Below are 24,987 nucleotides of genomic sequence, written 5' to 3'. Positions count from 1 at the left end.
TTCACTTAGATTACACTATATTTTGTAGCCTGTGCGTCTCTGATCTTGAAACAGTCTAAAGAGTTTGTATTGAGCTTCTTCTTTGCCGACTTTTTTTGGATCTCTTCTGGCGATACTCTACTCACTATGTTGAATAAATATGTGACTTATATAGTGATATACCCTCACAAAACATTTATTATCAAAAGCAAACTTTAAACAAAGGAATGGGTAGGTTATAACATGTGAGGATCCCACCCAGTTCATGGGCACAAGAGATCACGCAAAGTCAGTTTGCTCAAGCTCAAAATAAATCTGTGACTAGTTTGATTAACTTATTTCAGTACATACTACTTTATATAACCTACACATAAAACTTATAAATGCCTTTTTAAAATACTTATAAGATTATTTTAATTAATTTAGTTAAAATATCATACAAGTATTATTATTGTTAAATCAAGTGTTGGTGCTAAATGTTATAGCAGCAGTATACATTTGTTTTGTATTTTGACTTGTATATTCATGTATGACATTATTTTTATTTACATATTATTATAAATGTACAAATAATATCTTATTTAATACCTTAAGAATACACTATTTGTTTCTTGACGTTGGAGTCTTGTAAGGATCTAGGTTATCTTCTCGCTAAGGGACCATCAGGCTTCCTTGATAGAAGCACCTTATCCAGGTTACATTTATGTTACCAATATGCAGAGAGTTACTTTGTTTTAAATAAATTTCTTAATTTTGTATAACCCTATGCTTTACCTGCATAAAACAAGACAGTGGCGTTGTTTAGAGTGTGTATATCTTGAATAATTCAGTACTTATACAGAATCACCAGCTACTGACTTGAGAGTAAAACAACTGGTGAATCCTCATATAAATAGAATAAATAGTGCATTTTTGTGGCTTTTGTTCCATTTTTAACTTGAACTCCTAATAAACCAGTTTGCTAATGAAAGGGTAATAAAACACAATACTGCATAAAAAGTATCTTTATTTGTTGTGTTAGTTTCCTTTCAATATAAAGTACAATGAATCTCCTAAAAGAAACTCATAATACTATTTGTGTTTATGAGGAAGTAGAATAATACAGGTTTTGCAAAGTCTAATTCTCTGGTTCTTGACAAGGACAAAATAGTCCAGAAACCAATTTGCATTTTATAAAGACACAACCTGTTTTTTATCAATTGAATTTTGTCTAAAATCATCCATCGTCAGCTGCACTAGTTTTGGTGGACATCGAAATGGGAGAGTATCAAAAAAGGTTAAAAACAGAAAAGGATCATTATTTCTCAGGAAATATTTTTCTAAGTTTAAGACATTTAGAACCTACCTTACATAAATAAAGGTTAACTTAGTGTCGGCTAACCATACAGAGACCCTTAAAGTGGTGACTTTCAGTCTCGTTATCTGATGGTCAGCTGTTAGTGTATCAAGTTAGAAAAAAATATAATCTGAGAAAAACATTGTTTGATATTTTTAACTCTTTCGGTAACCTTCCATTTCAACTTCCACCAAAAATTGTGTGGTTGATAATTGACTTGTTTCTTAAAAAAGTCTCTTAGAAAGACTTCCTTTATTGATTTCAAGAAAAACATGGTGGTGTGTTTATAACCTACAAAACGGCTCGGAGCTCCTAAACTATATGCTTCAAATGAGATCTATGAGCTGATACTTAAAGACGTACCAGCTAATCTTAATTATAAGCGTAATTATGATTGATAGTGCAAGTTACGCTCTAAATTTTAGCATAACAATCCTCCGAGTCCATTGACACAGATTGCATCTACTCGAACTAAAACGAGTGCAATAGACGCAAATCGCATTGTTCAAATTCACTTTACCGCTTAAATTATTGTAAATACCATTGTGAGTTTTTATTCCTGTTTATCCATGTAAATCTAGTGACATAAGTGACATTCTTTTTAATGATTTTGTTGAACTGAGGTGTAAGCAGTTCCTATCTCATAAAGGTCAGTACAAAAATAATGAATTACTAATGCAAACATTATAATATTATACATTTCTGTGTTCAGGACTAAATTTGCTACAATTTAGCTGTTTTGAATTATATATGTATGAAAAGGATAAAAATAAGCAGATATATATAATATTTTATATAATATAATAATATTTTTTTGCAAAACTTTTTAGGATTTTCGAACAAAAACTTTTTTGTTGCATCTGGTGTAAAAAAGATATTTTTTTTGTTTCACACTAACACAGTCTGATTCTACAGTATCGCAACACTGTTTATAAAATAGGAATAACATTTTTTGAAGTTTTACAAGAAGAGTCTGCATAAGCCCACAGACAGATATATGTGCATTCTACAAAATATGATGGCACACTCGGAAAAAAACATTTGCAGTGTAAAAATAAATTTATTGTGATTATTTAAAGGTTGTATCCATGGTAACAATTGTAGCCATTTTGTATTATTTGAGGTTTTGATCTGATATCACTACAGCTATTTCACATGTAACAAATTATAGATTTTCTAAAGCTAAATTCGATTTAGAGTATGTTTGATTAATACAGTACATTATCATTCTTTATTAGGTTGTTCCCTATCACATAACCTATCTTTCCATTAACACGTTTATTTTTTTTTTTGGGAAATAGTTAATTTGTGGGTAGTGTACAATGCACCATGACATTTGCAGATTCTCGTGAAAAATTAAATACAATGCAATCGTATGTTTATACTGAATATATATTTTATAAAACGTACTTTTAAACGTAAACGTACAAAACATTAAAAGCCTGACATTTAAGGAATTTTTTACTGCCACCTCGAGGCTTAAGACAGTGGATGTTTTGGAATTCTTGTGGATGCTCCTAGGGTTTAGTCCTAAGCCATTGAGCACTTCAATTATCACAGATTGGTTCCATGTTGAGTACAGTGAGTTAGATTTTTCTAACCTTACGCACTCATATTATTATACACATGGAAACTAATATGAAAAATTGCATCATACATACATATACTGAATATTATGAGAATACATAATACAATATATTTTGTCATTTTTAATCCTATAATAGAACTTGAGTTTTCAGCAATAGCAAGTGAAAACGTTTCATCTTAAGACCTATTTGGATTTTTTATCTTTATTAGTTGTAAAAGGGGCAATTTAAACAGAGTGTGGTTTTGATACATCAAATTGAGATATTTTAATAACAAATTTTTAAATAAATACAACAACGTGTTCATATAACGTGGAAAATTCACGTATGGAAAATTATGTCGGGCACGCAACAACTTTGTCCGTGAAATTCATTATGACTGCACGACAAGTTTTCATTTTGCCGACAACCGTAAAATTTCTTCCTTCAAGGCACTAATGTTTTGGGGTTTATTGGCATACACCAATAACTTCTGATAACCTAAAAGACAAAGGTCACAAAGTGTCAAACGACTTTAGTGGCCATTGATGATTGGAATTCCGTATCATTCAGAGAAATGACGTGATCCTGGAACCGTTCACTGAAAATCACAATTGTTTTGCGGACAACGTGGTAGGAAGCCACATGCATGATATATAATTTTCATACTAGAAATCTGAGGGTTATATAAACATGTTGGTGCATTTATTGTTAGTTTTTATTAAAATAAATCTCTTAATTTAATATAACCAAAACCGGTGCTCCTTTTGATTCACCCTTTAGTTTAGTTTGAAAACATTGTAAAAGAATCATCGAACATACAAAATATTTAAGATTAACATTTGTTTTTAAGCACTCTCCCAATCACATTAGAAAAAACTGATTTTAAATGCTTAAAGAATAAAATGTGTTTGCCACATACAGAATTGAGTTCTATGCACAAATCAATCAATAAATGTGGAAAATATTGTTTTTCCAAAATCACATGCTTTTTTAAATTTATAAAAAATAAAATGTATAGTTGAAGTGACTACTTTTGTTGGCGGGCTATGGATATATGTTTTGTACAAGGAAAAAATTATTTTCACATCAAACATATTTATGTTTTCCACATGCTTTCAAGTAGAATGACAGCTTTACCGAAACATAAACAAACGTGAAAATGAAAATGATGAAGTGAAGCAAGCAAGGCAAATACAATTGGCTAAATTATGTTCAAAAGAATTTTCAAGACAACATTCGCAAAGATATAGGGACAGTAAAAGAGCAGATTCTTTGAACAATGTTCATATTTCTCAAGCAAGGCAAAAAAATTGGCTAAATTACAAGATTGAAGTGAAAATGATACTGACCAAATTGTAGAAACTAATATAGAAGATAATATAATAATAAAAATGTATAAATATTTATTACTTTAATACTTAGAAGTCAGTGATCATTGTAATATATGACGTAAAAATATAAGAAAAATAAAAAGAGAACACTTTTATGTTTAAGAACTTAGTGTCTCATATTATCTTAAATATATAAATTAACCGTTTAATTTTAGCAAACATATTTTTACAAGATATAAAGTCACAGCCCATTAAAAGTAGTCACTTCTGTGAATCAGTCTCCCAACTGCCTTACTTTACTTTTCATCTCAAAACTATTTTTCGAAACAAAACTTTGTATGTGACGTTATATTCACAGCATATTTTATTAATTAATAAACATAGATCATACATTACAGTTATATAAAAAAACATTTTTTTAGCAAATCCTTATGTTTTGGTATTTTTAACTGGATGAATCAGAGATATGCAAAAATATTATGTTTTTAATGTGTAAATGTCCGTAATAATAAAAGTATAAAACAACAAATCATTTATTTAAATTTTTAGTCCTAACTAATCGATAACTACATTAATCTAAATATTTGCTAATTACTTAATTTTTTATCCTAATTTGAATTTCTCTAAATTTGAAATCCTAGATTCGACGTGGTTAATTCCAAACCCATTTTGGTTCAACGGGTCCGAAATTCCACACATCAGCCTGTCCCACATGAGGGAGGTCCTTGATGAGGCTTTTGGACCACTGAAACGGTTGAACCACCACTGCCCCATGGTCTACACTGAACGGTGGTCCTGCTGCCGCAAGAAATCCATCTTTTTTCGAAACCTTAAGGTCAATTACGCCAGAAAATTCTCTTAGTGGTAATATCTTACTCTCGTCAGTATCAAAAACTTTCCGTTTAGTTATTATCGAGTCAATTTCCGGCAACTCCTCCGCCACCCGGATTTCTTCACTAGTATCGTTATTGTTGTCCTCCATTTGTCTAAGTTCTTCAGAGAGCTTCTTCTTCGATATTATAGTGTTGAAGAGTTCCCGCACATTGTGAACAAAATGGGGTGGCGTTCTCTTCTCCTGATCGTTATCTTGGTTTTCACGAGAGTCAACGATTTCGTTAGTCATATCTTGTTCGGTGGTGGATCTCAAGAAGCGACTTTGGTACTCCATTTCCAGCTGGTGGATGTCATCGAGGCTCAGGTCACTGCGCCCCACCAACGTCAGGTCCGGGCTGCGCATCAGCTCCACCAGAGACTCAAGGTCGGTCACGTTGGCCTGACCCATCGACAGGACTTCGGCTACAGGATTGGACAACTGGTATGCCGACATGATGTTGCCACTCATATTCAGAATATCCTGGAGAGAAAATGAAAAGGTCATTTGCTAGGAAAGGTTGAACTTTAATACTTTTACTTAGCTTATATATTAGTGTTTCATATGTTATTTGCAAGTAAACAAAACTGTTCAACAAAAAGGACAAACAGTTAGGCATAACAGAATATATTACAATTACATATAGTATTAGTCAGTCGCTAATCATTATTCATTTAATAAGCTCAATTTTGATCAACTCTGAGTAAAATAATGATGCTTTGATGTAAATAATCAGAATGCACATAAGATTAAAACATTTTTCTACAGGTGTAACTTCAATGTAGACCAAATTTTAACAGTACTCTCGTTTGCTGTTTTCTCGCGAATCCCTTGATACATTTTTTCATTCGCTTTTTTTTTTTTTTTTTTTTTTTTTTTTTTTTTTTTTTTTTTTTTTTTTTTCCTTCTGAGGGAAGAGGACACTTTGTCCCCGCACTTAGTCCTAAAAGGACCTTTGCGCCTCCCTTACTTTTATTTGTGCCCTCAAAAACCAATCAGATTTAAGGGCTCCTGTTCTTTGATGTCCTTGGGGCTGAGGAGGTATGCTCCCAGGTATCTTTTCCTAGTCTCTACGATGGCAGGACAATCCAACCAAATGTGCTCCGCTGACTCCTCCTCCTCTCCACAGAGTCTACATTCGCTGCTCCGACTAAGGCCTACCTTCAAAAGGTGCTTTCTCAGAGGGCCATGTCCTGTCAACATTCCTAATATCAGTCTTATATCCTCCTTATTCTGGTCTAGGAGAGCTGTCCATCCTTTTGCATAAGGAGAGATAAACATTTTGGATATTCATTCGCTTTACACTATGATAGAATTCAAAGGTTCAAAATATAATTAAAAAATCTGGTAACCTAAGGACGTACCCGGTAGAATGGCACGCCACAACTGGCCCAATAACCGGTTGTGTTGAGGCGCTTTGTCTGTTCCTCGCTGCGTGTTAACCCCGGGACTTGCTCTGTCACCCACAGACGCACTCCCGGAGTACCACCCGTAGACTGCACCACCAGCCACTGCTTGTTGCCTGTACCACTGTAGCTCTTTGAGACCAGCTGGCTCCAATGTGAGCCGTTGTGGGCCACCCGGTTAGCAGCCATTACCCGTGGACCCATGAACACCTGCAGAAACCATTCAAACGAATTAAGTACTGTTAAATTGAAATTGGATAGAATCTGGCTTCTACATTTATGGCTGAGCGTTAGTAAAGCTCAATGTCTGAAAAATTTCATTTGTCTTTATGCACGGTATATTGAGAACGAACTCATCAGTAGACTTAACTCTCGAACTGGTGGTGTCTGGTCTATCACTTAGAAGGTTGGCAAAATTTCTCTTGAGTCTGCTGGGGCTCTGTAAAAATTTCTTTTCTGTTCCATTGTTTTTCTGTCTGAAGGACAACTTGAGAATGGAATGAGCTATAAACTTGAACTTTTGCGTGTGACTTCAGTAAAGCCTGCCTGCTACATGACACGTGGTGTGTTATACTCCTGCTTTGTATTAGTTACAAATTAAAAGAACACTTTATTTATTTTGCATCCGGAAAAGCTTTAAAAATGAGTATAAAATAACTAAAAACAAAATGTAACCCTCCAAAACTAATGAACATTACAAACAGCAATTACAAATTTTGAGAAAAACGTTTAAGAGTGTACGGTTTAAAACTAAATATGTCATATGGTAAGTATTCATAACTCTTTAGTTAAATATTTTGAAAAAGCGGTCTGTCATTGAATGTACTCTTATGAGGGAATTAAAAGAAGGTAGGTATCACAATTAAGTAATTAATAGTAAGGTACATTTAAGATGATTTAGTGCACAGAAAAGAAAGAGCCCAAATCACTGGAACATTATTCAAAGTGCCATCCAGTGGTCAGACCTAGCAACTACCAGTGGTGGGAACAACGTATCTCTGAGAGATATTCTGACTTATTCTAGTTACTAGTGTCTGAAAAGCTCTAGGTTTGGATGGTGTTTGATTTAGTGTGTTCAAGGAATGTTGTAAAGATTTCCGATTATAATTGAAAGCAACTGAAACTTTACTAGTAATGACTTGGGTATTCAGAACAAACTAAGCATATGGAATAGCATGGTGGGTTTATTTAACAAGGGGACAGTGTGTGAAGATCACCTGAGTTGTGACTTCAGCTTGGGCCCAGAGGTTGGGGTTGAGGTTCTTGATGGCGGTGCCAGATACAGTAAGTGGAGTACCGGTGCCAGACACCTGGTAGAAATCGTCCTGAGAGTGAATGGTGCCAGGGTACGAGGTGAAGGTTACCACCCGGCCCGGAACAACAGCTCTAGTACCACTCTTGCCAGTCATGTGGAACCCAAAGTGGTACCGTTTCTGGACACGCAGCATAGCACTGTAACTGCAACGTGAACAATCTACATTAGTATAGTGGAATGAAAAAATTGATTCAAGAAAAGTAAGATGTAACTTAAGAATACTGTAGATGATGAAAATGTATCATGTTTTTATGGTAAACATTAAAATTGTGAAGGATGAAGCAAACAGTTTCATGGAAGACGAAAGTGAATGACAAGTTGAATTGACCTAGAATAGCGTAGAGGAAAGGTGAAAAAAGGTTATGTAATGTATGGTATCCAACACGGAACTGGTAAAATTTAATGGTGTTTGAGAAAAGAAAACAACAGAGACAAAATAGACCTGTACTTGTAATAACAATTATTGAAACTAAGCAATACAAATTATTTGACTTGTTTGACATATTTGGGTTGCTCATTTACATTTCCCAAATTGATATCAAGCAAACAGGAACGCATCTTAATTTAATTAATATAAATTTGATAATATTATATGTCAACAAAATAAAATTTGTTAAGTTTACCAGGAAAAATTATTATTTAGGTAATTAAGATTAAAAAATTTTCTTAAGAAGTTAAAAATATTATATTTAATTATTTTTATTTACCAATAATCTTTCAAGTCAACTATCCTACTATCCGAATACTGATTGTAGAAACAATATATTTATTTATATCTTAATAAAAAACATACTGATTTGAAATCAATTAATATACTACTTACAATGAAGAAGATGCGTGAGCTAATAAGAATTGTGTCGAGTCACCAGGGTCTATTTTAAGAAGAGCCATGCTTAGTGGTCTGTGGGGGTTATTCTCGAGTGACGAGTTGTACATCAGTTCCAGGTCTCTCAGGTCACAAGCCATGTTCATCCATCTGTAACATCAGGGGGGTAAAGCGTGACGTAATATCGGTCAAATTTAAATTTCAAATGGTTCACGCAGGAACGGTAGTGGAAATTGGCGTGTAATTTTTTGCTGTGTACCACAAACAGCTGATAGAGCAAAACAGATGTTATATTTTCATTACCTGTAAGTGTAAAATAATTAATAAAACAAAAGATAAATTAACTCCATGCCGAAATCAATTTGAGCCCTTTGATTACGATAATTAATAAAGAAATTTGAAATCTATATTGGTGATATCAATTAATACCAAAGTAAAACATATTAGTTTGCATCGGAAGCTGAACAGCTGACGACTTCCGCCTTGTGCATCCTGTTATGTAAACCTTAACGGTTGTCTCGGATCTCTCAGCCTTCTCGTTTCTTTTGGTCTAAGCAGCATAGAGAATAGGACATGTGTGATTACTTAGTAGAAAAAGCACATGTTCTCATAAGTTCGTGTTATTTGATTTAAAATAAGAACAAGTGAAATTGGTTGGTGATGTTTTGTGTAGTGTTCAAATATAAACCGTAAACCGAAATGAATGTTTAATTGACCTCAACATGAAAAAGGTGAATAGTGTTATAGTGAAATTGGACCACGATTAAATTATTTTTCAATTTTATATTACAAATTCATTTAAAATGTAATGTCGTTCAATATTTTTATGTAGATCTGAATTGAACATTTATTATACTACTCACACTATTAAATTAAATAAATTACACAACCCGAACTTCTACATATGGTGCACAATCTGTGACAGTTTCTTACAATGAATTAAACCAACAATAATTTAATCTACAACCAACAATGTGGGTCAACTAATTGACCCAAATAAACGATTCACGACAAATTACACCAAAACTCAAGGGCAATTATTAACACAAAAAACCTGAACCACTACAAATGGCACCACCAACGTGGGGAAATTAACAAATACACAATAAAATATGATTCAAAAACATAATAAAAAATTATTCACATCAATGAGACCATCAGAGAAACACCATTTGAAAAGTTAGTGATATATCAATGTCAAATACCTTTATTTTTAGTCATTCTCTAACTAAACCCAAAATTGACATTTAAGTATGATTTTTTTAACATCTAATAATAAATAAAATATCAACTTAATTTTTTTACTTTTTTTCTCCACACTTATGTCGTTACTTCTATATTATTAAAGAAAATCATTTTAATTGGAATATGTTTATCAAATATGACAGTTCTATGATGATATTATTGTAACGTAATTGTGGCAGATTGTGCAATTAAAGAATAAAAAAGCAGAAATATTGAAAAATAATGGGGAAAATTTAAGAAAATAACAAAAAGTATATAATTTATAAATATACAAACACGTTCGCAAGCACGTGTACACACATGTATTTAGTTTTATATAGATAACAAAAGGCAAAGTAAATTGTGAAAAAGTTCATTTCTTTAAGAAAGTGTTATATTTACTTACATTAAAAGACTGAAATACAAATATTTTATAGCTAAGATGACTCATTACTATTCTCAACGAATATATTAATAAAGAATTATGACTATGACTTACAAGAAGTCTTGGTGTGGAATGTCGAAGTCTTTACGACTTCTATCCACGGCATAACGCCATCCGACTTCAATCCCATCCAGCTGTTCGTAGAACAGATTAATCTGAAAAATACAACTATTTGTTACAAATGTGTGGGAACATATATGGAGTGTGATTTTCTAAAATATTTTTAATTGTTCATAAAAAGCTGACAGATTTCAGGGGCGTAGGAAATTTTTAATATTTTGGAAATCAATGATGCTACCAGTTTGAGTTCAAAGGTTCCAAAACAATTAATTAATTATATCAAAATCTTATTAGAGATACTCTAAATAATAGACGAGTGTTGGTAAAAGATTCACTGGAATGCAACTAGGTTTGCTCTTTTGCACCTACAAAATTAACTGTCAGTATAAGCTTGGCTCGAACATTGAGTCTTTATGTTTAAGGCCTGCTGAACTTTTGCGGTTATATACTTTATTATAGTTCATTCGTTGAGTGTTGAGAGTGAAGCCCCACCCACAGCTCAGCGAGCCTCTAGGTTGTGACCGATCAGAAAAAGAAATCTAGGCAAGCCCATGTGGACTGTGCATATTCTTAGAATATTGGTGTGCCGTTTTTACAAGCGATCGATTTTGCTTTGCTATTTGTACATTGGCACTACTGCAGAACACATGTAAACCAGACTGTTACGGCAGTGGTGGGTAGCGTTTTCAAAACTCAATAAATATGTTTCAGAGAGAGTAAATATACAACGTTTTCACCATCATCTGATCAATCATTTTCATGGACAGTATAATAGGTGGTCCAATGAAACCTGGCACTTTGTAGAGCCACTGAAACTAAAGAATGTTACATTCAATAATTCAGAACATTTCAACTTCACGGATGCAACAGTTTGAAATGAAATAAACTTGTTTTGTTACTAGTAAGATGGAGTGACAGCACAGCACACAACGCAGGAGTTAATATCTGTTTATGAAGGTTCACTTCCTTTCAAAAACTTACACCAACGTCAATTTAAAGAACAACGTAAGAAATAAACTTGCTGCAATACCAATGCCCATTATACGTCAAATAATGACAATTTTAAAAAATGATTAGAAACATGATGAGTGATGCTGGTGAACGCCTGTTAATTAACAAATGAAAACAACATAACTATTTAAATAAATTTAAAAATTTTCTTAACTTTAATTTTAAAACAGTCAGATTTTACTGGACCATCATGTATTTTGATAACATTACATTAACGCCACAGACATTTTGTTGTAACGAAAATGTACCACAGAATTGTGTTGTACTACAGCAACATTTACTATACAGGTTATCCAATTCGTTTTTTTTCTCGTAACGTCTGAAGAGTACAGCATCCAGCACACCATAATTTGAATTTGACCAGAAGGAATTACAATGATTGGCAATGACTCTTGTTGACCCCAGTTAAAAACTGGAATTCTAATTGACTGAAACCAATAACTTGACTTGTTAATCTGTTATAACAGTTACTTTTATACGAGGGGTATTAGAAAAATAAGGTTCCCTATGCCGCCGAGACAGAATGCGATATGTTGGGAGAAATCTGGAAACACTGTCTTACTCATTAGCTGTCCCTCTCTCTATCCATACCACTCGCGCCTCGCTAAGTCCAACAGTGCCGGCCTAGCCGCCTTCGAAGATGGAGCTCCCTTTCGTTGTTACCGCCAGATGCGAAATTCGTGTTGTGATACGTTTTTTAAATGCAAAACAGATTTTACCTATTGAAATTCATCGTTAGTTAATCGAAGTTTATGGGGAAACATTAAGAAAACTGAGACGCGCGATCCAGAACCGCCGGTGAGGAAGATTGTCCAGTGGTATGAGGCTTCTCCATGACAACGCTTGACCTCATGTCTCACGTCAAACTCAAGAGCTGCTGACAAATTTTGGCTGGACTATTGTGCTCCATCCCCCCTATAGCATAGAACTCCATACCTAGCCCCAAGTGATTATCACTTATTCCCAAAATTAAAGGAATGCTTGTGTGGCCTTCAGTACCGATGATGAAGTCAAGGAAGAGGTTACTCGATTCCTCAAAGGATTGGCGGCAGAATTCTACAACATGGGGATAGAAAAGTTGGACCATCGTCTACAAAAGTGTTTGGACAGAAACGGTGATTATTAAGTTTTAAATTGATGTATAACACTAAGTAGAAATATAGAGCTGTCTATTTGAAAAAATCATGGGAACCTTATTTTTCTAATACCCCTCGTATTATGTTAATTTCACGCAGTGGTTCTTTATATTTTGAAATAGTGCAATAATTAGTTTCAAACATTTCTTAATATATAAATCTAAACACATTTTTGTCAAAACTGTAAGCTTTATGATGAAAATATGCTAATGACTTATATTTTTAAAAACTCACTTGAATGTTAATCCTGTTTGTTAGCATGGACGGAAAATGTAATTAGTTTCCAATCAAATGTACTGCACAGTTAGTTTTCCAATAGGGAAGTCTCGTCTTTACGGTAAAGAAAACTAATGAGAACTATTTTAATTTGGCCTTATTAATAACTATCATGGTTATAAAAATACGAGAAAATGTTTTATTTCCTCAAATTATAATATGGCTATATTTAAAAGTGTTGCAAAATAGACTCCTGGAATCTGGCGTCAATGTCCGTCTGAAGAGATCCAAAAAAAGTCAGCAACAATTGTGCAACTGATGAGACACTGAAAACACGCCTTCGTCTAGATTACACTTGATTTTGTAATCTAGGTGTCTCTAATGTCAAAACTATGCAAGAAGTTTGTTTTACGCTTTTTCATCGCCAACATTTTTTGCATCGCTTCAGATGGACACAGACATCAGATTCGAGGTGTCTGTAACAGCGTAAGATTGTACACGCCCCAGAAGTATCTGAACTCACATAGAATCATCCCTTCCCACCATATCTACATCGTTTAGAATGATTAAACAAATAAAACTTTGAACTGTTTTTAATTTAAACAATTTAAATGCCAAAATACTCATATCTAACCAACAACAACAAAAATCATGCCATCTGAGCACCCATTCTGATTGCCGATATTGTAGTGATTGATTTAATCTATGTTGAATAAAAGCCTTTTGTCAAAATTACAATGAAATTAGCTCATTACAACGATTTTTACTAATCTAATACTTTCAAACGAGCAAATTCTTGTATATGTATAATCTGAATTTCGGAAACAGCTCCAATGAAATTTAGTATTCAGAGGGCTTTGGGGGCGAGAAATCGATCTAGCTAGGTTTCATTTTTAGAAAACATTGTTTTATCCATGTTTTCAAGCAAATTAAAAACTGCTACAAAGTCAATATTTAATTATTTTTTATTTCTTTGTTTGCTTCCTATAGTAAATGACATCTGACGTATCATAACAAGAGTAGGAAGCCAATCCTCACACCTGATGTTTCATCAGAAATATGAAAGAGTAAAAAAAATTGGTGTATAAATTAATGAAGGTTCAAACTGAAAGGAAATTTTGATTTTAAAATAAGTTGACGAATAATTTCACTCCTTTTAAAACTACATCTATTTATCTATTTCATATGCTTTGTCCTACATGTACTGCTAAAGTCAAATGCCTGCAAACCTTAACTAACATATACAAGCAGAAAGGTCTCATGATTTAGATGTGTCAATGGTTTACTGATATTTTTTTTTAAGTTTATATATTTGAATGAAAATTGTAAGAAGGTTTCTTGAATAGCTATTGACAACTTAGAAGCAGGTAATTCATAAACGCTAATGCTGTTTAACCTTAGTAAGATTTTTGAGCCAACTATTTATTGCATGAAAAGGGAGCATTTACTAAAAACTCCATGTCTAATGATAATGCATATTATTTAGAGAACTGTATCTATAAAAGAAACACTATTATAAATCAAAACATAAAAAGCAGCCACAAACCTGATGCCAGAATGGGTCTGTTTCGTCCAGGCTTTTGGCCTTTTCTCTGATGTTAACTGAATTTTGATCAAGGATAATTCTAGCCTGCTCACAGAAATCCTGACGGTCTTCACAGGTCCGCTCGATGGTGTTTTTCCAGTGATAGTATATCAGTTGCCACGACAGGCTACCCTCAAGCAGACCTGCTGCGTGGGCCTGCACCGAGTCGGGGTAGCTGTCTAGCGTCTCTACCTCGATGCTTGCCCACCTGCATGACAGAGATTCAGGTTAAAGATGAGAAGTCAGAGAGAATAATACCATTACAGCAAGTTGTGGTAGATATGCAAGAAGAAATATTTTTAAATGTAAAGGAATAAATAAACCTAGTTCCTTGGATGAAATAGAACACATTTTTTATTTACTCTTTCTTCTTCCAGATAAATTGTCAGAGTAATTAGATAGAGTTCATATGCCTATTAATATCCTAACAGAACATATTAGCATAACCCCACTAATTGCCCCCTCCCCCCCGCCCTATAGAACCAAAGAACATTTGAATGTAAAGATTGTATATATACCCCAAACACGTGAGGGCTTAACAATTTTAAAAGCACATAATATTATTAATCTTTTTGTTCTCAGAACCATAAATGTCACTACAATTCCAAGAATACTCTCATATAGATGTCTTTGCATTAATTCCTAATGTCCTGTTATGAGGATATTCACAAAACATCCTACTCTACTATTTATTCTTAAGCCTGATTGTACAGATATTTATCATTCATTGATGCAAAAGCTACTAAATCGTCTTCTGCATTTCGTTGATGGTTATTGACAATATCATTGTATGTCGCCTGGTAATGTTTGTGGTCATTAAGCCATGCTTAGATATCTTCATCGGGTAGTACATAGATGTAATTGGCTACACAGCTGCAACCATCAGGTGTACAGCTATAACAGTACGCCACATTATAACTGTGTAGTGTTATTGCTTGATCTAACTACGATCAAACAGATGGCACTATATCAGTTCATCCTTGCACATGAAAAACAAGATGGCACTATATCAGTTCATCCTTGCACATGAAAAACAAACTTGGTATCTTTAATGTACTTTAGTACATGATTCCTAAAAGATTATTAATTTTTTTAATGGCCGTGGTTGATCTGGTGGCTTAAAAAACGGGAACTCAGATTATTGGACTTATACTGTATTTCATGCTGAATAAAAAGAAGAAAATCATTAATATTGGTTAAGAAAAATAAGTAAAATAGAGGTTTTTCAGTGAAATTCTAGATTGCTGCCTTAACAAAAATTGCTACAATTTGTAATAGATAATTTTTTTCATATGGCTGAGATTGCAGCGGTCAAACATGTCAACATTTTCTCAAAATTTCTATTTGAATACAATGATATACAACATAATATATTATAATATACTTTTATTTTTAAGAAATAAGTTTTCTAGATAATCAGTAATGTTCTACCAAAGAAAATAGAAATCACGTCTGAAGAAGGGTTAATAAAACAACATATTTTCCTAAATTCGTAAGTGTTTGGTGCAACGGAATGTTTGGACAGTATTGTTTCAAATCCACCACAAATCTCTAGCAGGGGTTCTGTGACTGGAGCAATGTTGCAATTATGTGCACGTCTTAACATCACTTCCCTGGTAGTCCATTTCCTCACTTTGCCGTCTTGTCTTTGTATTTTGACGCTTTTTGTGTTGCATAGCAATTTAACAAGTTCAAGTCCAGCACTATTTTTGGGTATAGCATCCAAAACCCTAAACTTAGTTTTTTTTTTATTTATTTAGCATTATAATTACGGAATATAATCACTTTTATGAATAAACATTTATGAAGTGTTCTGAAACTACCGTGGCGTCATTGGTACGGGTGGCCATGTGTCATACTGACCAAATATTTGTGTTGAAACTTAAATAATACATACAGGCATATGTAGTAATAACGTTGCTAAATAACGTAATTTTTGTAGATGAAATGTTACTTTTTACGTAAAAAGTACTGTGACATCACTGTGGTACTAATAGTATTGACATGCCATTACAGTACTTATCAAATAAAGTAGAGAAAATAGCGGAAATCCTATTCAGCTAATAGTAATAGAAACATGTGAGAGACTGGTGAGAAGAACAGCTGACTACAAATCGGCTAAAACTCAAGTTGTAAATATTAAAAATAATCTGTGCTTTGCAGACTGATTTCTGGAAATCAAGCTTGATTTGCTGTTCTTAGACAAATAAATTAATAAACATTTAATAACTACGATTTATTATCAAATAGTACAAAATTTAGCGGCTTAAAAATACCCCAACCATAAAATTTTTAGGTATTGATCTGGATATAAACTTTTCTTGGAAAAAATGTATTGAAAATATTATTAGGAGATTGAACTCGGCATGTTATCAAATGCTAGTGTTACGAAATTCAATTAATTTGGAAGCTAGAATAATAATTTACTACTCTTTCTTTTTTTCAACAATTCAATATGGTATTGAATTTTGGGGATCATCTTCTGACTTCGATAAAGTTTTTAAGATCCAAAAAAAATTATAAGATTAATGACCTTTTCATCATTTAGAACTTCTTGCAAACCTCTGTTTAAAGAATTAAAAATCTTATCACTTCCAAATTTATACATTCTGAAAACCCTACTAACAGTACAATCAAATTTTGAAAGCTTATCAAGCTTTGATCATAATTACAATACAAGATTTAAAGCTAATTTTAAATATCCCATACATCGACTGCGTCTGGTAGAAAAAACTCCAATATACACGGCAAAAAAACTATACAATAAGTTACCTCAAAAATATAAACATTTAATCAATTCAAAGACATTTAAAAGCAAACTAACAGATTTTTTGTTGGAAAAAACTGTTATAGTGTTGATGAGTATTTGATGGATCCTGAACTTTAAAATTGTGTTTTAACATAGATTACATTAAATTTGTTACGCTGTCTTGACCTCTTATATGTATGTTTATGTGTATCTGTTTATATGTATATGTGAATGGTGATGTGCATATGTAATAATAATAATAATCTTTATTGCGTGAAACAATTAAAATATTGCATGGCATGCGTCAACATAACTATATAAAGTAAATAAGTACATCAGATAAATGATGTTGGTCAAGGTAAATACATACAAGAATTATATTACATTGCATGTATCAGAACCGGGGATTTCGTGGTTATTGTTAATTTCAAAAATTTTCATCCCAGCGGCCCATCATGAACTCATCAGTTGAGTAAAATGCCTTTGACATAAGAAAATGTTTTAGTCGAGTTTTGAATTGTTTTGTTTCATTGAGTTGTTTGATGCCCTCAGGGAGCCTATTGATTAGTCTGACTCCAACTTCAGATGGTAAGTGTTCGAAAGCTGCCGTTCTGTGCTGTTCGACTCGAAAGTTATTCCTGCCTCTAGTCCCATATTGGTGGACATTCCTGCCCCGTACCAACTCGCATTTAAGTCGGCAGTACAAGGCCACCTCGAGAATATAGAGACAGGGAAGGGTCAGCAATCCAAGCTCCCTAAAGGCATATTTGCACGACTCTCTGGGGTTTAATTTTGAAAGAATTCTTACGGCTTTCTTTTGAGATCTGAAAACTCTTTCAAATCTGTACTTGGAACAGCTTCCCCACAATCTTAAGCCATATGTCAAATGTGGATGTATCAGACCGAAATAGGCCATTTTTAATACATCCACCGAACAAAATTTTGCAAGATTGCGCAGGACATAAATTCCCGAAGCAATCTTAGAGCAAACGTTTTCAATGTGATCGTCCCATGTCAGCCCCCGATCAAGGTACATTCCAAGGAACTTAATGGAGTCTGTTTCTTCCAGAAGGAAATCGTCCACCATCACCGCGGGTCGGAGCTCTTGTCCTTGTTGCCGAAGGCAAAAATGTATGACGTTTGATTTGGAACTGTTTGTTTTCAGATTGATTCTGGAGAAATATTCGATGCATGAATTCAATTCAATGAATGACTCCATTTCAAGTTCGTTTATTGATTTTGATCTGATGCAGAGAGTCGTATCGTCAGCATATTGAATTAATTTTCCATTCTGGATTGTAGAATTCAATCTGTTGACGTAAATTAGAAAAAGGGCTGGTCCTAATATTGATCCCTGTGGGACACCGTAGGGCATTTTGACTTTGTCTGACAAGACACTCGCAATCTGCACGCACTGCTCTCTATCTTTTAAATAAGACGAGATCCAATCGTGTGGCAGTCCCCGAATACCACTTGACCACAACTGGTGCAACAGTGTATGTATCATTATTACATTAACTTATGACAATGTTTCTATAGCAATGCTATGTATAAACGTTGATGTAACAATAAAGACTGATTCTGATTCTGACCCCCTGTATTTGTGCCCCAGTGGCGTTATCAGTACTAGTGGTGTGAAATGTGGTATCAACGGGATTGAACGTGTGAAGTACAAAATAGTTATCTTGAATTTGAGTCTGGAGACTCTACACTCTTCCATCTAACACTCAAATGTTTCAAACGTAGGAAAATGTATGACAAATGTTTCAAAACTTAACGCACCCGTCTGTGGTCATGTCCGGGCGGTAGTATGCCCTAGCCACACCCTTGCGGACAGCTACAGGCTCGTTGTTCTGACCCCAGAAGTGCAGCCGGAACCCGGTCGTGCGAGACCAGTAGACCGTCGCTGCGTAATTCCCGTCATGTGACGACCTAGGCATACACAGGGAATTTTAGAATTTCGTTATAGAAGAAACATTGGCACAGGCAGAACTCCATCTTGGAAAGACATCTTTCATTGAGCTATGAATAATATCCACAAGAAGAAAGTGGGTCAAGGAGCTCACAGCTAAGAGAGATTTAAGGATATTTCAACTAGAGCTAAATAACCTGTTTGAAGATTATTATTCTAAATTTTATGAACACATGCAAATGTTTGAAACATATCCAGTTCTCTAACATTACAAAAAGTAAACTCAGTATTGGGAACATACTTAACTTTTACTTGGTTAACTGGTTTTAATTAGTAGCAACAACTCTTTTCCAATGTAATTGTTATTTTTTGTTTCGTCAGGTGACTCAACAAAAAAATATGTTTTTTCAGTCCCATGGTGATTAAACCTTTGGATTCAAAAGGCTTTGTTTCAAAATAAAAATTTAACTGGAGTTATTAATACTAATTAAAATTATTTCCAATTGGTCCAAGTGTCTTCACATTTACTTAGCTATAAAGCATAATTTTATCCTCAAAAATTTATCATCGCTCTATTTTTTTTTTTAATGTAAAATTTATACTTTTACAATAAAACGTGACAGATACATGAAATGAGTTACTCACGTGGTCTTATCTCCATAAAATAGTGTAGTTGTGACGCAAAACTGTGATAAAAAGCCATATACTATAATATATAGTATATAGCGTCATAAACACAGCCATATAATTTTTTATTCTATAGTAAATTTACTGACGCAAGATTCCTTAGGAAAACAATATTACCGGTTTTATGGTGTTTGAACCTACAATAACAATTAAAAAAAATTATGGTTGCCTGTAAAGTCGGTTTTACGGGCGAAGATTTTACGTGACAACGTCTTTTTCTCGGTAGAATATTTATTGATATGAATATTATTAAATTGCACAATAGGAACAAGGAATTGAATGAAAATAAGAATTGCACAAATTTTAACTATAGAAATATATTTTGTTTACTAAAACATTGTACATAATTTGAAATTAATTAAAATTTGTTATTGTAAATGGTAAAGTTGAATAAAACATTTACTAAAATTGGAATTTGAAATTCTTGCTAAACACAGTTAAATTCTAACTCCGCGCGTGGTGATTGGTCGGTTTAGTTCGTTTGTTTGGTCGCACTGTTATGACAGGTTAGAGGTTATAATTTGTTATTTTAAATGTTTGACTAGCAATACGCGCTGTTTCTTCTCAATCGACTGAATTACGATTGATTGCAGAGTGATTTAAACTAATAATTTACTTAACACTATCAACATTTGTCAATAGTATGACATAACCTATAAACTCAGTTTCTCAACTTTTGTGTCAATCTAACAATTAATCAATCAATCATAGTTTACGATAATGAAATATCAGTGTACAATTATTTACCTTTATTGTTGTAGTTGTTGTAAATGACGAATCTAAGCACTCCACATTTTCACGAATAAACATAGTTATCTGCTTTATCCCGTGCGGCGGACCCACAGTTATCTGCTTTATCCCGTGCGGATCCCGTGCGGCGGACCCACTGGACGGGCATCGTAACGTTACCGGGCGTTACACTTTTTCATGAGTGACTCCGAGCCGCAACCTAATTTAAGACGTTGTCACGTCAAAAAGTACAGAAGTCACTTTGACCTAATACTTTCCAATATTTTACGATGGTTTTAATGGTCTAAATATATTGATCAAGAGAGAAAGGAAACTTTCCCTGTGAATCTGTAAATCACTGTGGACTACAATGTAAGACAGTAGTTCCCATGAGGTGAGTAAAGAAACTGGATGGAGGGATTCTCAGGAGTAAGAAATAACTGATGAGCACATCTAGTAAACAACTGTTTTCCACCCTCAGATTTAACTCATTTTCCGCAAAAATTCACTTTGTTTTATTTAGCCATAATAAATAACGGTATATTTCCATTGAGTGCCTCTTAAGCTGCATTAAACAGGCAATATTCCAAATTCTTCACTTTAAAAGTTAGAAACCAACTTCAGTTGTATGCGTCTAAAAAAAAATTTGGGTAAAGAGGATTATTTTTGTAAGGATTAGGTTTTAGGTAAGAGCACCACTAAGTATTTCCCTTATAAAAATACACAACACGTTTCCAGCCACCTTAAAATCAGTATAGTGAGCACTTACGGAATAACACCACCATAGTAGTAGGTGAGCAGGCCTACGACGGTAACAGCTGCTAGAGTGAAGAGAGTTATCCTCGTCTGTACCCACGAAGCCCCGACCACTTTCAACATGGCTCTTTTTTACTGCAACAGAACACACTCACTGAAACACGTTTTTCAACTCATTTTTGAAATAACCTTGATTTTTTAAAGAAATAAAGTAGTTAAAACTGTCCAAATAATGCCCTGTCACAGTTTTTAATTACAAATTCAGACAAAAAATTGAATCTGGGATAGTAAAAAAATTAACCAATGAGGAGCAATGTGATAAAAAAATTGTTTTTAGATCTTGATGATAATTTGGTTACCAAATAGTCAATTCCTTGCTAGTTCCTAAGCTTTAGGATCTACAAAAATTGAATTCATATCTGTAGATCTCCAAACCTTACTGTTTACAAAAAATAAACTATTGATCTATCAGTTTCAGCATAGATAATAAAGTTGAGGCTGAGAAGAAAATTAACTGCAGGAATGCATTCGCAAATCCTAACAATATTATTTTAAGAATTCCATACCAACAACACAACAATTATTTCAATTTTTCTCCTTTGCTTAATTGTATTTGCGTAATTTGGTAATTGTGTTGAACACGTTAATGTGATAGAAAAGTAAACAAACCTTTGATAAATAAGCTGTTCAAGTACAATGCTTAGAGAGATAATTATGTGTATCCTTGTTGGAATGGCAAACCTATTGTTATTAAATTTTAACTTATTATACAGAGAAAATCAAAATGAGTTGTATAGTATTGAATGCGACTAGTTCTTGAGTATAAACAAGATTACCCGTTTGTTTAAATAGTAACTGGATTGTTACTAAAACATATGTTTACAAAAACTGTTATCGCTACATATTCAAAAACAATTTGTTATAGAATGTAATGGAGATTACATTTTTAATACAGTACCTCGATTTATTTTTTAATATTATCACAATAAATTTATAACATTTACGAAAACCAGTTTTAAACTATTACAAACTTTTACAGTTCATTTTATTTATTTCTGAATTTAAAACTAAACTGCTAAAAACATCAATAAAATGCTATTTGTAATTCATACACTGTTTGAAATTTGTACTCCAATAATAGCATATTCAAAGTCCCTTGTTACAAATTTACTAACCGGTTTATCTTGGCTAAGTTCCACATGCTTAATCGCAATAGATCAAACAGAACAATGTATTGACACTATGTTTATACTCCGAACAATGTATTTATACATCTTGGCAACATTACACGAACAGTGTGATATCAGGTGTTAGTGAGTGAGTACTGCTCGAGAGAGAGCATCGTCAACAAACATTTGGTTTGCATCATTTTCAACAAGGACGGACTCACAACACATCACTTGACCCACTAAATGTTTGATCCACATTTCACTTAAGTTAGACTTTAAGACCACAAATTATTACTATATTCGTCAACATGTCTATATGTATGTATGTGTGTGTCTGTGTATATGTATTTATGTATGTGTCTGTGTATATGTATGTATGTATGTGTCTGTGTATATGTATATATGTGTCTGTGTATATGTATTTATGTATGTATGTGTCTGTGTATATGTATATGACAACTGTTTTATTACTATAATATAGAATATTTTATAAGTTAATATTAAACAATTTTTGATTAACTATAATGTTCTTGATGTGACTTTATTTATTGTAGATTCTGGGCATTTGTTTGTGAATGAATAAATAATTTCTGAATCTGAATCTGACTCATACTTTAGGGTGAAAATGTAATCAGTTGATCTACTAAAAAAAGTTGAGTGTTATAATTGCTAAAATATTTTATATTAAAAGAGATAAGTACAAAGTTTGTTTTCATAATTAGTAAATAATTTTACTTGGTTGTATAAGACAGTACAGTAATAAAAAAAAAACATGGCACTAATTTTAATTATAGAATATAAAAATTGAATATTTAAAGTTTTCCGGTTGTTATTTTAATTGTACTGATTTTATTCCACCTATTATGTTTGCTCTAAATAGTGTCAAGATTGACAGTATATTAACAAGTCAGCAATATATAAATGAACAAGTAAATTAATGTATTCCAAATTACAGAATTTATTATGAACTGATAAAATATTTTGAAATTAACTAACCACGATTAAAAGCGCAGTATTGGAATTTAACAACATTGAAATTATATATAAATAGTATGAGTCCAGCACTACTATAGAGATAATTTTATCTTGTTGTCTGCTAATGAAAAAATTTAGAAAAATTATAGTACATGATAATAAATAATAACAACTATGAATAAATGGAAATAAACAATATAATAAAGTATAAAAAAACATGAATGAGCGTTCGATGAGCTGAAAAACTACCATTTCTGTTTGTCTGTCCTCACAATGTCTTGAGAAAGAATTTAGCTATAGATTTGAAATTTTGCATGAAACCTCATTTCCATCAGGGCCGCATTTACAAATTCGGCGCCCCTAGGCCTACAGACCAAAGAGCGCCCCCCCCCCCCCCCCAGAGGACTCTGATTACACTGACGTAGAAATCCAGTAATATATATATATGTATATATAATAGTATATATACATATATATATATATATATATATATATATATATATATATATATATATATAATAGTATATATACATATATAGGAGTGTTTTGAATAAATAAAAGCAATGAACCAATGAATGAGTCAACGTCGCACCCCGGACCTTGTTGACCTTGGCCACCCGCCCCGCCGAGCGCCAACACCACCCGCCGCCGCAACTTTTTTCTTTTGTGTACTTTAAAATTTATGCGCCCCCTAAAATTTTGCGCCCTAGGCCTGGGCCTAGTGGGCCTATAGGGAAATGCGGCACTGATTTCCATACGTGGAACTTTGAGTTTGATGATGGTGCACGTCACTCTATGGGTATTGGTTGAGTGTTAGGGAACATTTGTATATTGGTCTTATGGGTAACCACCATGGGGGCAATAAAAAAAATCTCAGAATAGATAAGTTTGTAACAAAACTTAATACAATCATGTGGCATTTTAAGAGGTGCCGTAGTAACATATGTAGCTAACTATAGACTTAACTAGTTATAGACTTGAAATTTTCAATGCAAACCCCAAAGAAGCCTGTTATATGAGTCACGTATTCCTCCCTTGTATTTTAATCACTTGCTGGACTAAATTTAAACAAATTCATGTTCACCTTTATACATAACAGTGATGACGCAGTTGACGTAATACCATCTGCTGCATTCACACAGAAGAAGTGGATGTAATAAAATTATTTCTTAAATCACTGGGTGCTCAATAACACACAAAGGAACTACACTGTGTCCAATCCATTGTTTCACACAAAACTGAAGCATTACACAAGTTCATTACTATCGTAGGTAGTTATGTAGGTGAAGTCGCTATCTAGTTGATAATAGCACCAGGCCGCCAATTATTATAAACACTCCACTATTCATATTGCGAGAATTAATTTTAAAACTATCCGTGTTTCTCTAATTATTTGAAAATATTGTTTAACGCGTTGAAGCTTTCTAAATAATATTACGACCAAATGTTAACACTAACAAAACATAAAGTACAGATAATAGTAAGTTAGAGAAATCGTTGTATGATTTGATAAAGAAACGATAGAAATAGTGTCCTAGAATTGTGAGAAATGCCTATAATAATACTGAAAATTACATTATTATAGAAATCTTAAGATTACTGTTACTCATTCTAGAACTAGAGAGTTCTCTCTGAAAGTAGAACAGCTTTGTACGGACAGAAAGGGGATAACACCACGTATATGTAAGACGAGGTAGGTAA

The 24,987-nt window shown here is 33.3% G+C and overlaps 1 protein-coding gene across 1 annotated transcript in view; it reads right to left on the bottom strand.

Moving 5' to 3' along the window:
- Positions 1 to 968: 968 nt before the first annotated feature.
- LOC124367901 (putative phospholipase B-like lamina ancestor) overlaps positions 969 to 24,987 on the bottom strand; it is a 51,306-nt gene continuing 27,287 nt past the window's right edge. The window contains exons 3-10 of the mRNA XM_046825098.1: positions 21,156 to 21,277; positions 18,841 to 18,990; positions 14,271 to 14,517; positions 10,356 to 10,456; positions 8,630 to 8,782; positions 7,709 to 7,949; positions 6,450 to 6,701; positions 969 to 5,568 (exon numbers count right to left, since the gene is read on the bottom strand). Of these exons, the coding sequence (XP_046681054.1) occupies positions 4,867 to 5,568; positions 6,450 to 6,701; positions 7,709 to 7,949; positions 8,630 to 8,782; positions 10,356 to 10,456; positions 14,271 to 14,517; positions 18,841 to 18,990; positions 21,156 to 21,265 (1,956 nt within the window). The 5' untranslated portion in view covers positions 21,266 to 21,277 and the 3' untranslated portion in view covers positions 969 to 4,866. The remainder of the gene's footprint in view (positions 5,569 to 6,449; positions 6,702 to 7,708; positions 7,950 to 8,629; positions 8,783 to 10,355; positions 10,457 to 14,270; positions 14,518 to 18,840; positions 18,991 to 21,155; positions 21,278 to 24,987) is intronic.

This window comes from Homalodisca vitripennis, chromosome 8, assembly GCF_021130785.1.
Source record: "Homalodisca vitripennis isolate AUS2020 chromosome 8, UT_GWSS_2.1, whole genome shotgun sequence".
NCBI classification, from domain to species: Eukaryota; Metazoa; Arthropoda; class Insecta; order Hemiptera; family Cicadellidae; genus Homalodisca; species Homalodisca vitripennis.
This window is presented reverse-complemented; position numbering and strand designations above follow the sequence as displayed.